Below are 13,439 nucleotides of genomic sequence, written 5' to 3'. Positions count from 1 at the left end.
CTCTATTAGCCACAACACAACCAGGCTTATATTTAATATGCCACAAATTAATCCTGCATAAAAACACCTCAGTTATGCTAGCTCCTAGCTCCTCTGCTAGCTCCATAGAACACGCCAATACAATTCAAACACCTGATCAACACACAATCACTCAGCCCAAAAGACCGTTCACCTAACCCAAGGTTCATAAAGCTTATATACTTAAACAAATTTACGTACGTGACGCGCACATACGGTCAAGCGATCAAATGTTTGGAAGCCAAAGCTGCATACTCACGGTAGCACGTCTGCGTCTTTGTCATCTAAATCAAAGTAATCCTGGTAAGAGTCTGTGTTGTCCCAGTTCTCTACAGGCGTCTGTGTATCGAAGTCAAAAGTCCTCCTGGTTAGAGTCTCTGTTATCCGAGTTCTTCCATCTTGACTGCATCTTTCGGGAATGTAAACAATGAAACACCGGCTGTGTTGTGTTGCTGCTGACTTCCTTCGCAAAATACGTCCGCTTTGCACCGATAACTTTCTTCTTTGCTTGCTCAGCTTCTTTCTCCATAATGCAATGAACATAATTGCAACAGATTCACCAACACAGATGTCCAGAATACATCCAGAATGAGATGAAAACAGCTATTTTGTATTGGCTTCAATGTGGAAGCCATACCCGTGTTCCCCGGGCTACGTCACGCGCATACGTCATCCTCAGAGGCGTTTCGAACCGGAAGTTTAGCGGCAAATTTAAAATGTCACTTTATAAGTTAACCCGGCCGTATTGGCATGTGTTGCAATGTTAAGATTTCATCATTGATATATAAACTATCAGACTGCGTGGTCGGTAGTAGTGGCTTTCAGTAGGCCTTTAAGTGCAAGTGGGGTGGTCTCTTTCAACTTTCAACATCTTATAACAATGGGAAAACTACTTTGCTGAATAAACAAAGCATTTACAGTAAGTACAAAACCAGAAATGGAAATAGTTCGGGCCAAAATGTCTTAAGATTCCAAATTAGGCTCTCATTAGATCGGGACCTCTCTCCACGTTGTCATTGTCACTGCTTCCTGGAGAAGATGGCGGCACATACTCTCCCATTCTCTTTAGCTTGGCCTTGTAGTAGTTTTTCTTCATCCTGAAGGCTTTCTCCTTTTGGCGAGCGGCTCGTGTCTTTTGCCTGACCAGCTCCTGCTCCCACGCCAGCACCTTCATCCTGCTCTCCCACTCCAGCAGCCTCATCTGCTGCTGCTGCTCCAGGGCGTCTGCCCTCTTCTGGTGCTCCAGGAGGTGGCGCTCTGCACCGTGTGACCTGCTGCCCGCCGATGGCACCAGACGCTGGCTGAGGAAGCCGGGGGTGCCTTGGAAAGGAGATGACAATATGTATTTTATCCAACAGGAGACTGGGGGCAGCACAATGTAGACTGTTGAATATGGTAAGCTATGGTTAGCATTTATTTTTGTAATTCCTATAGACATGTACCTGTATCAGAAAACACCATTTTATTCTTCAGGAGACTGAGGGCAGCAATTACCAAAGTGGCGAGTCGCATACAATACTGCAAAGCTAAGGCGCTGTAACAGGTTTAGCTTATACAGTATTAGTCTACAGTTCAAGCCACGTATTAGATTATAGATGTTATCTGAGAGGAGACTGAGGGCAGCAATAAGATGGACAGAGTAAAATACTGCAACCGCTAACTAATGTTGGTGTGTGGGATAATTTTTGTTATTTATAGCCTAATGTTAGAAGACAAACCTTATCTTGAGGAGACTGAGGGCAAGAAGTGGCAAAGTGGGGACTAGCATATAATAATCGCATAGTAACAGGATTAGTTTATATTAGCATGCATTTCAAGCCATGTATTAAATTATAGACTTTTAACAGGAGACTGAGGGCAGCAATTAATCGGAGAAAAAAAGAAATACTGCAACAGGGTAAGCTAATGTTGGCATGTGTGATCCTTTTTATCATTTCTAACCGTATGTTAGAAGACCAACTTTATTATTTAAGAGACAAATTGTAGATTGTGAAATATAATATTGCACAGCAAAAGGGGTAAGCTAACGTTGGCATGTGTGTTTATTTTTGTCATTTCTAGCCATAAACTCAAAGCCAATTTTCTTATTCTGGAGGAGACTGAGGGCAGCGAGAAGCGCAGCACCACAGCAAAGTGAAATTGTGGCGTATAATACAAGGGCGTCCACAACAAAACCACAGCAACACTGTAAGACGACGTGAGCATGTGGAGTCCCTTTTGTCATTTCTAACCTTGCATTACGAAATGCATTGCATCCAATAGGAGACTGAGGGCAGCGAAATAGAGACTCTGGAATATGATATTGCACAGCAACAGGGGTAAGCTTGTATCAGCATGTGTTTATTTTTGATAATTTTAGCCATATACTCAAAGACAATTTTCTTATTCTGGAGGAGACTGAGGGCAGCAAGAAGCGCAGCACCACAGCAAAGTGAAATTGTGGCGTATAATACAAGGGCGTCCACAACAAAACCACAGCAACACTGTAAGACGACGTGAGCATGTGGAGTCCCTTTTGTCATTTCTAACCTTGCATTACGAAATGCATTGCATCCAATAGGAGACTGAGGGCAGCGAAATAGAGACTCTGGAATATTAAATTGCACAGCAACAGGGGTAAGCTTGTATTAGCATGTGTTTATTTTTGACAATTCTAGCCATATACTCAAAGCCAATTTTCTTATTCTGGAGGAGATTGAGGGCAGCGAGAAGCGCAGCACCACAGCAAAGGGAAATTGTGGCGTATAATACAAGGGCGTCCACAACAAAACCACAGCAACACTGTAAGACGACGTGAGCATGTGGAGTCCCTTTTGTCATTTCTAAACTTGCATTACGAAATGCATTGCATCCAATAGGAGACTGAGGGCAGCGAAATAGAGACTCTGGAATATGATATTGCACAGCAACAGGGGTAAGCTTGTATTGGCATGTGTTTATTTTTGACAATTCTAGCCATATACTAGACATGTTTTTTTAATTCTAGAGGAGACTGAGGGCATCAGGAAAACAATACTATGGTAAAGTGGAAATTGTGGCTATGATACTGGAGCGTACACAACTAAACCACAGCAACACCGTGAGCTAATGTACACACGTGCAGTGACTTATCGTTTCTAACCTGGTATTTCATTTTATTTAATAGGAGACTGTGGGCATCCAAATGTAAAAATATTTATATAAGTATTTAATGATTAAAAAATTGCGAGTTGTGTATTAGATGACGACTAACTGTGGTCGAGCAGCACTCTGTGTTGGTGTGTCTTACCTGTCACTGTGAAATAGGCGGTGGGAAAAGACGCCTCCTGCCGCTCGGCATTCTGGGAAGTTCTGGCGTTTTCCGTGGGGCTCTGGTGCAAATTGTCTGCGACTCGGTCAAGGTTGTGATGCTGCCGGTAGACGGCCACGTGCTCCTTGTTGTCTTCAGCCTGCAGACGACACCCTGACGTCTTTAGTTGTCCTCCACAGGTCAACTTAAAGTCAACACGCATGCATTTTCATGCAGTCACCTGACTCACGCCGTCATGAATATGCCCGGTGACGTTCACTATCCTCAAGTTGCCTGCTTGACAGTGGAAGGAAAAGAAAGAAACAGGTGAATGTGTTTCGAGGCTGCAGCGCTCCCCCTGGTGGCCAAAGCAGGTATGACACATTACACACTCAACAGGCTATAAACACTACAACAGCGTTTTTCAACCACTATTTTTAATTCTAATATGCAAATAATGTGCCTGTCAGGTTCAAACACTGATGACATCTATTAAACAAGACAAGAAGCAAAGAATCAAACCGAGGCAGAATTCAATTTTGCTCAATTGAGGAGAAACGTGTCGACCTGTAACCTCTTACAGTGTCACCCACGCTCCGGCGAAAGATTGTATGCCACCTCTTTTTATTTGGATTTTCCCTGTTTACATAACATCTGTTTCTAAAGGAATGGGGAGTATGTAAACAAGTCATTGTTTTCGGTCACATTAACACAAAAGCAAAAGATGCCTTGGGCTTGGGCTGGTCCTGGCTTCAGCCTGGGCAGGTCTTGGTTGACAATAGGTAACCCCCATCCCGTCTCCTCCTATCGTACACAATGGAATTTTCCAAGCCTTTGCTTGGTGCAACAAAGACAGCCTCTTGTCTGTTCATTGGGAACTCGTAAAACGGAAAGTTTTTTGATAATTTACATACAATTTTTCTGACAGTGCCGTTGCTTAAAGGCCTACTGAAATGAAATTTTCTTATTTAAACGGGGATAGCAGTGTCATACTTGATCATTTCGCGATATTGCCATATTTTTGCTGAAAGGATTTAGTAGAGAACATCGACGATAAAGTTTGCAACTTTTGGTCGCTGATAAAAAAGCCTTGCCTGTACCGGAAGTAGCGTGACGTCACAGGTTGTGGAGCGCCTCACATCTGCACATTGTTTACAATCATGGCCACCAGCAGCGACAGCGATTCGGACCGAGAGGCGACGATTACCCCATTAATTTGAGCGAGGATGAAAGATTCGTGGATGAGGAAAGTGACAGTGAAGGATTAGAAGGCAGTGGAAGCGATTCAGATAGGGAAGATGTTGTGAGAGGCGGGTGGGACCTGATATTCAGCTGGGAATGACTAATACAGTAAATAAACACAAGACATATATATACTCTATTAGCCACAACACAACCAGGCTTATATTTAATTCGCCACATAACAAACACCTCCCCCCTCCCGTCCATATAACCCACCAATACAACTCAAACACCCGCACAACACACTCAATCCCAAAGCCCGAAGTACCGTTCACCTCCGTAAAGTTCATACAGCACATATATTTCCCCAAAGTTACGTACGTGACATGCACATAGCGGCACGCACGTACGGGCAAGCGATCAAATGTTTGGAAGCCAAAGCTGCGTACTCACGGTAGCGCGTCTGCTATCCAACTCAAAGTCCTCCTGGTTGTGTTGCTGCAGCCGGCCGCTAATACACCGCTTCCCGCCTACAGCTTTCTTCTTTGCTGTCTCCATTGTTCATTAAACAAATTGCAAAAGATTCACCAACACAGATGTCCAGAATACTGTGGAATTTTGCGATGAAAACAGACGACTTAATAGCTGGCCACAATGGTGTCCCAATATGTCCGCTACAATCCGTGACGTCACGCGCAAACGTCATCATACCGAGACGTTTTCAGCAGAATATTTCGCGGGAAATTTAAAATTGCACTTTACTAATCTAACCCGGCCGTATTGGCATGTGTTGCAATGTTAAGATTTCATCATTGATATATAAACTATCAGACTGTGTGGTCGGTAGTAGTGGCTTTCAGTTGGCCTTTAATGTCTGTGCTGTGTTGAACTCGGCAGGGTAACCAAGCTTTGTAAAAGTCGAAATGTGTCGGGTGAGACGAGGATGGTTTGTTGTGATCCCAATATGCAGACCACAGCGGGAGGCTGCGTGCAGGTAAAAAGGTATGTAATGCTTAAACCAAAAATTAAAAAAAGAAAAGCCAATGGCTATGCAAAGCGAAAGTAAAACTGAACTGGCTACAAAGTAAACAGGAAAAAAAAATGCTGGACGACAGCAAAAACTTACGGCGTCCACAAAGTACATCCATACATGACATGACAATCACCAATGTCCCCACAAAGAAGGATAGCAACAATTTAAATAGTCTTGCTTGCTAACACAAAGCAGGTGCGGGGAATAGCGCTCAAGGGATTGATTGATTGAAACTTTTATTAGTAGATTGCATATTTTTGGTTCATTTAATAGTTAAAACAAATTTACATTATTGCAATCAGTTGATAAAACATTGTCCTTTACAATTATAAAAGCTTTTTCCAAAAATCTACTACTCTGCTTGCATGTCAGCAGACTGGGGTAGATGTATTGAATGAATAGAGAATCCTTTTGAATCGGGAAAAAAATCGTTTTTGAATCGTGTTCAGTGTTTCCCATAAACTGCCAAGATACCTGTGGCGGTGGGGGCGTGGATATGGGCGTGGCTATGGGCGTGGTCACCATGACATCATCGAGTAATTTGCATAATTTACTACAATGATATTTTCTCTAAAAAGGCTCAAAAAATGTATACTTACTAATTAATAATAACAGTTTTGTTTTAAACATCCATCCATCCATCCATTTTACAATGTAATTACAACACTTTATGTACATATTTATATACAGATTTGACCAATAAGTTATTCACTGAAATAAATGTATTAATTGTGGTTCTTACAAAAAATATATCTTATACAATATAAAAGCTAAAATGTCTCTTAAAGCACTGCCCCTTTAATTAGTGCATACTAAATAATTTAACTTTAGCCTACTACTACAACCATATTATTTACCAGCAACATAAAGTAAACAGAGGCAGAGGTGTCCTGCCACAGTCCGTAACAAATAAACAGAAAACAGTAGTGGTCAAATACAAATAAGGCAACAAGAGAAGTATCCTACACTTCTCTTTTGTAAAGTAAATCTGAACAGCCTATATGGGCATCTACATCAACTATATGATTTGCCTGAGAAGCTGGACAGGACAAAAAACAAAACCAATTTTATTTTTTATTTTTTATTTTTTAATTTGTGGCGGACGTAATTATTTCGTGGCGGGCCGCCACAAATAAATGAATGTGTGGGAAACACTGGTGTTGAATTGGAAAAAAAATCGATTTTGAATCGAATCGTGACCCCAAGAATCGATATTGAATCGAATCGTGGGACACCCAAAGATTCACAGCCCTATATGCTTGTGAATCTGGGCTATCCATTAACTACTTATTATGTTGAAGGGGGCAGGAAATATAAGATTTTCTTCATCCTGTTCCTTCTCAAGCATAGGTGTGTAAATATGTGTTTTGTACAAATGAATGAATGACTAAATACGCCCCTGCGCGTTAATAAAAGGTGTGAAATGAGTAGCTGCGCCCATAAGACAACATTCAGTCTTCAAAAATGCACATAGTCCTAACGTATGAGCAGGGCCGGCCCGTGGCATAGGCCGTATAGGCAAATGCTAAGGGCGCCGTCCAACAGGGGGCGCCACGCCAGTGCCACAAATGTTGGAGGAAAAAAAAAAGAAAAAAAAAGTTGGTACTATTATTTCTAAATACCAAAAATAATCCCACATTAATTAAAATGCAAAGTAAAGCCTATTTAATAGAAATATTATTTGTCACAGCATTGCGCCCCCCCCCCCTCCCCTCTCCCCCCTCCCTTCCCGTATCATGACTCTTTTTGGACGTCACCACATCAAAAAAATCAACACAATATGTCAAAACGGCCAAAACTGTCAGGTGCCCAGGGAAGAAAAAAGAGAAAAGAAGAGGAGAAACGAGAAAAAGACAGAGGTAGCAGGTAGGTAACGTTAGCCTACATGAAATTATTTGTCTGTGATAGTAACCTGGCTTTTTAGCATTAAGCTAATGTTACATGATTCGGCAATTGCTAATCAATAAATAGCTAGTTCTGTTTTAACGTCGGGTTAATATTGTGGAGGGGGCTAAATTGTTATGGAAAATAATAATGTAACGTTAGGTAATTACAGTACTCCCACCTTACATTCCTCAGGGACATTTGTATTAGATCTTTTAAGCAGATGTTTTTTGTTGACATTGTTATTGCCTTCTGGTTAGCTAATGTTTGCTCTGCAGGTAATAGTCACTTTTCCACTAGGTATAGTTGTAAGCCTAGTTGTTAAAGTGCACATCATTAATGTTAATTAAGCAATATCACATGAGAGGGAATGCTGTTTTTTAATTTGAGCACTGCTGTGATTCGGTTAAAGATAATCATAACATAACATTCTCATATAATATGTTAATTTGCTTTCTTTAAGTAAAAAAAAAAGGTCAAAGACAAAGCTATTCGGTTTCTTGTGAGTATATACACTTCACTGCCGATGGGGGGCCAGATTGGTTAGGGCCAGGCCTGCGTATGAGACACATTGTGATGATGATCATGTGTTGACATAGAAAGGAGCGCATCTACCTTCCACAAGCTTGCGCACCGCCGCTTTGTGGCCAAGTCCCCCTGCGTGGCTGGTGAGGGCAGCCTCGCCCATAGTCTGAAGTTTAATGGATTTACAGCACGCCTTGCATCGGGCGAAGTGGATGTCCTGGGTGTCCCTGAGCAGCCACTCTTTATAGATCTCCTTGGAGAGCCAGGATTCTTGGAACTTGCACTTGCCGGGCATGGCCAGAAACGTCAAATTCGCAGTGGTTAGCTCGTCGGTCTATTTACGTCGCGTCGCCTGAGAGCGAGCACGGTGCGTTCACGTACAGTGGGAAGATGTTGTGACAAGCTGTTTGTGTAAAATTATAGCTTTACATCTAACCATATTCTTGCAGTAACACCAGCAATAGTTTTGATAAACGGCATCTTTTTACTGTATGCTAAAACCATACATTTGGAATCGTATTGTACGCGCCTTGTCGATGTTACCCAATTATACGTAAAAGCAACTCTTCTGGACTCTAACACGTGACTCAATGTTGTCCAATGGAAACGCGGTTCTAATATTTCCACCCAATTGGTAGCTGAGAAGTTTGATTGGTTGAAACACCGGAAGCCGGAACAAGCTCACATGTTCTTTTCAGTGGACGTTTGTAAATAGTGATTTTTTAACCTTTTGTTTTCAGTCACACGACGCGTAATGGGTAAGCTACAAAACCTTTATCTCATTTAAAACCAATTTTCTAGTAAAAAGCGAGTAGTACCTTAGTGTTTAAAATAGCAACGACCCTACTGGTGTATACTCGCTTTATTTCAGCATCTATCATGTTTTAACAATATACGTAGACTTACCATAGTCTTGCAGCAACACTGGCAATAGTTTTGTTGAACTGTATCTTTTTACTCAATGCTAAAACGATACATCTGGACTCGTATTGTACATGTTTACACATGTCTGTTTAACCATTTATACATAAAAGCAACACTTCCGAACACGTGACTCAATGTTGTCCAATAGAAACGCGGTTCAAATATTTTTACCCAACCGGTAACTAGAAAGCCACCTGAGAAGTTTGATTGGTTGAAACTAGGGCTGCAACAACTAATCGATTAAAATCGATTATAAAAATAGTTGGCGATTAATTTAGTCATCGATTCGTTGGATCTATGCTATGCGCATGCGCAGAGACTACTTTTTTATTTATTTATTAATTTTAATTTTTTTTATATATAAACCTTTATTTATAAACTGCAACATTTACAAACAGCTGAGAAACAATAATCAAAATAAGTATGGTGCCAGTATGCTGTTTTTTCCCCAATAAAATACTGGAAAGGGTAGAAATGTAGTTTGTCCCTTTTATCCGATTATTAATCGATTAATCGAAGTAATAATCGACAGATTAATCGATTATCAAATTAGTTGTTAGTTGCAGCCCTAGTTGAAACACCGTTAAAGTTAAAGTACCAATGATTGTCACACACACATTAGGTGTGGTGAAATTTGACCCATCCCCTTGATCACTCACTAGGAGGTGAGGGGAGCAGTGAGCAGCAGTGGTGGCCGCGCCCGGGAATCATTTTGGAAGCCGGAACAAGCTCACATGTTCTTTTCAGTGGACGGTTTGTAAATAGTGAACTTTTAACCTTTTGTTACACTCACAAGGCGCGTAATGTGTAAGCTACAAAACCTTTATCTCATTTAAAACCAATTGTCTAGTTAAAAAAGCGAGTATTACCTTGGTTTTTAAAATAGCAACGACCCGACTGGTGTATACTTGCTTTATTTCAGCATCCATCATGTTTTAACAATATACGTGATAATGTCATGTCTGACAGACTCCAATCCCTGAGATGATGGAGACAGCAGCGTTCGTGGCGCCCGTCACTGCTCTGGAGTTCCTTCAGGATTCACTTCTATTGGCTGGTAGGCTTCTGCTGTTCTATTTTTGCGAATTTCAACCAAAAACATAGCATTAGAACACAGAACGGTCACAAATTGCTTCTTGTCGATTGTGCATAATGTGCAGTTGAAACGGAAGCTTGTTAGTGTGGAAAAAACTCCACTTCCTGACGCCTCAAGAGTCGCGCTGGACAACGAGCTGACAGCTCAGGCTTTTGGCTTGTTTACTAGCGAATTTCGTCTCTCAGTCTGCGAACACTGGTTGCAACCTGGGCAGTCTGACGTCGGTGGATTACCTAGTTTGCGTGTCCTTATTAAAAAAAGTTCCCACAACATTTTGTCCTAATACTATGTCATTTATGTTGTCAGGTGAGGGTCCAGTGTTGACGGCATACAGTCTTCAGCCTAAACCTAAAGCATGTATGTCAAGGACTGTGCTCCAACATTACCGCATCCACGGGATAAGACCACGAATCTCGTCAACGCCACAAAGCTCTGATACCGAAACCAATGGTAAGCTTTTTTTTTTTAGGGTGCAATCAGTTGTAATCATAGGAAACAAAATTGTGCAAACAAAAAAAACAGATCAACCTAAATTTCACTGAGTAGAAATGAGCTTTAGGCAATATCATTAATACTGCTAGTTATAATTTGTTAGTATTAATTTTAAATATAAACATATTTTTCAGTTTCAGTTTATTTCCAACATGCATACGATACAATGTAATTTATCACATATTTTCAGTTGTTTCATTACAGCACGTCCTAAAAGGAGTAGGAAGAAGCAGAGCTTATTTAATCTTACCCCTTTTCATACCATAGCAATTTTATCCTATAGCTTTGTTCTCTGTAACAGAACAGTGAACAAATAAATAATAAACAAATAATATACCATAGTAAGTAAACAAATATTAAATACATAAATAATCTTTGTCTCAATAAAAAAAAAGGGTTCAAGATGTTCATCATAATTGTTCTTCTGTGTACATGTTTGTGCTTTGTTTGATTTTTTTGGTTAATCCGTTCCATAATTTAATTCCACATACGGATATGCTAAAGGTTTTAAGTGTTGTACGAGCATACAAATGTTTTAAATAGGGATGTCCGATAATGGCTTTTTGCCGATATCCGATATTCCGATATTGTCCAACTCTTTAATTACAGATACCGATATCAACCGATACCGATATTAACCGATATATGCAGTCGTGGAATTAACACATTATTATGCCTAATTTGGACAACCATGTATGGTGAAGATAAGGTACTTTAAAAAAAAAAAAAAAAAAAAAACTAAATTAAAAACATTTTCTTGAATAAAAAAGAAAGTAAAACAATATAAAAACAGTTACATAGAAACTAGTAATTAATGAAAATGAGTAAAATTAACTGTTAAAGGTTAGTACTATTAGTGGACCAGCAGCACGCACAATCATGTGTGCTTACGGACTGTATCCCTTGCAGACTGTATTGATATATATTGATATATAATGTAGGAACCAGAATATTAATAACAGAAAGAAATGGGGGGAGGGAGGTTTTTTGGGTTGGTGCACTAATTGTAAGTGTATCTTGTGTTTTTTATGTTGATTTAAAAAAAAAAACGATACAGATAATAAAAAAAACGATACCGATAATTTCCGATATTACATTTTAACGCATTTATCGGCCGATAATATCGGCAGGCCGATATTATCGGACATCCCTAGTTTTAAATTAGATTTTCCTCTAAGGTTATATTTCTCCTCTTTTGTTGAGAAGAATTGTTGTACATTCTTGGGTAGCAGGTTATAGTTTGCTTTGTACATCATTTTAGCTGTTTGAAAATGCACCAAATCCTTGAATTTCAATATTTTTGATTTCATTAAAAAAGTGTTTGTATGTTCTCTATATCCAACATTATGTACTATTCTAATTGATCTTTTTTGTAACACCGTTAGTGAATGAAGCGCACATTTGTAGTTGTTTCCCCATATTTCTACACAATAACTCAGATATGGTAACATTAGTGAGTAGTAAAGAATATGAAGTGATTTTCATTAAAAATACATTGTTTGGAAGGCAACATATGTTGCTCCAAAACCTGCATGTACCGTTCAGTATTAATGGTGCCTTCACAGATGTGTAAGTTACCCATGTCTTGGGCACTAATACACCCCCATACCATCACACATGCTGGCTTTTCAACTTTGCGCCTATTACAGTCCGGATGGTTCTTTTCCTCTTTGGTCCGGAGGACAAGACGTCCACAGTTTCCAAAAACAAATTGAAATGTGGACTCGTCAGACCACAGAACACTTTTCCACTTTGCATCAGTCCATCTTAGATGAGTTCAGGCCCAGCGAAGCTGGCCGCGTTTCTGGGTGTTGTTGATAAATGGTTTTGGCTTTGCATAGGAGAGTTTTAACTTGCACTTACAGATGTAGCGACCAACTGTAGTTACTGACAGTGGTTTTCTGAAGTGCTCCTGAGCCCAAGTGATGATATCCTTTACACACTGATGTCCGTTTTTGATGCAGTACCGCCCGAGGGGTGGATAGTAACAGGCATTGCCGCTTACATGCAGTGATCTCTCCACATTATCTGAACCCTTTGATGATATTACAGACCGTAGATGGTGAAATCCCTAAATTCCTTGCAATAGCTCGTTGAGAAATGTTGTTATTAAACTGTTCGACAAGTTCCTCACGCATTTGTTGCCCCACCCTTGTTTGTGAACGGAAGCTGCTTTTATACCCAATCATGGCACCCACCTGTTCCCAATTAGCCTGTTCACTTGTGGGATGTTCCAAATAAGTTTTTGATGAGCATTCCTCAACTTTCTTAGTCTTTTTTGCCACTTGTGCCAGCTTTTTTTTAAACATGTTGCAGGCATCAAATGACCTAATATTGGCAAAAAATAACAGTTAACCAGTTCGAACGTTAAGTATCTTGCTATGCAGTCTATTCAATTGAATATAGGTTGAAAAGGATTTGCACATCATTGTATTCTGTTTTTATTTACCATTTATACAATGTGCCAACTTCACTGGTTTTGGGTTTTGTACTTGTGCAATGACAATAAAGATCCATCCATCCATACATCAGGCATGCGATTTTTCCGTCTAAATTCGGAATTCCGTCTTTTTTAATCTCGGGGGGAAAAAAAAAATTATCTCCCGTTTTTCCGTTTTTTTTCCCGACCCTAAATCAAGATTCGAGACGTAGTTTATATTACGCCGTAGTTGATTGGTCGATATGTTCCTTGTGAGCAATCAGGACATCTGTTATGAATGATGAGGTTAATAACGTCATCATTCATAATGGTTATTACGGCCATTTTCCATATGTAAACGATGTCGGTTCTCGAGAGAAAGGACGCTTTACGAGTAAAAGAAATTGATAAACATGTCAAAAATAAGTTTCGATGGGACTGGATGGAAAGGGAAATCACTGATACTGTTGGGAAGAAGGAAGTTACGACTTTGTTCGGTGATTTTATTCGGAAAATTGATCGTCCCGGAAAGGTTTTGTGCACGTGGTGTCATGATAATATTGACTATGGATCACGAGGTTTCAAGGCTTTGGAAGTA

General features: G+C 40.0%; 2 protein-coding genes across 6 annotated transcripts in view; one reads left to right on the top strand and one right to left on the bottom strand.

Moving 5' to 3' along the window:
- Positions 1-8,561, bottom strand: part of LOC133654246 (uncharacterized) — a 10,698-nt gene extending 2,137 nt beyond the window's left edge. The window contains exons 1-4 of one of the 4 annotated variants that reach the window (XM_062054450.1): positions 8,001-8,561; positions 3,528-3,583; positions 3,287-3,446; positions 1-1,338 (exon numbers count right to left, since the gene is read on the bottom strand). The exon at positions 1-1,338 is cut by the window's left edge and continues 2,137 nt beyond it. In XM_062054450.1, coding sequence (XP_061910434.1) covers positions 995-1,338; positions 3,287-3,446; positions 3,528-3,583; positions 8,001-8,205 — 765 coding nt within the window. In that variant the 5' untranslated portion in view covers positions 8,206-8,561 and the 3' untranslated portion in view covers positions 1-994. The remainder of the gene's footprint in view (positions 1,339-3,286; positions 3,447-3,527; positions 3,584-8,000) is intronic. The other 3 variants (XM_062054452.1, XM_062054451.1, XM_062054453.1) reach the window with 3 other exon arrangements.
- The window catches only part of wdr6 (WD repeat domain 6), a 26,747-nt gene continuing 21,836 nt past the window's right edge, over positions 8,529-13,439 (top strand). For both annotated transcript variants that reach the window (XM_062054449.1, XM_062054448.1), the window contains exons 1-3: positions 8,529-8,668; positions 9,804-9,891; positions 10,237-10,380. In XM_062054449.1, coding sequence (XP_061910433.1) covers positions 9,819-9,891; positions 10,237-10,380 — 217 coding nt within the window. In that variant the 5' untranslated portion in view covers positions 8,529-8,668; positions 9,804-9,818. The remainder of the gene's footprint in view (positions 8,669-9,803; positions 9,892-10,236; positions 10,381-13,439) is intronic.

This window comes from Entelurus aequoreus, linkage group LG07 (genome assembly GCF_033978785.1).
Source record: "Entelurus aequoreus isolate RoL-2023_Sb linkage group LG07, RoL_Eaeq_v1.1, whole genome shotgun sequence".
NCBI classification, from domain to species: domain Eukaryota; kingdom Metazoa; phylum Chordata; class Actinopteri; order Syngnathiformes; family Syngnathidae; genus Entelurus; species Entelurus aequoreus.
This window is presented reverse-complemented; position numbering and strand designations above follow the sequence as displayed.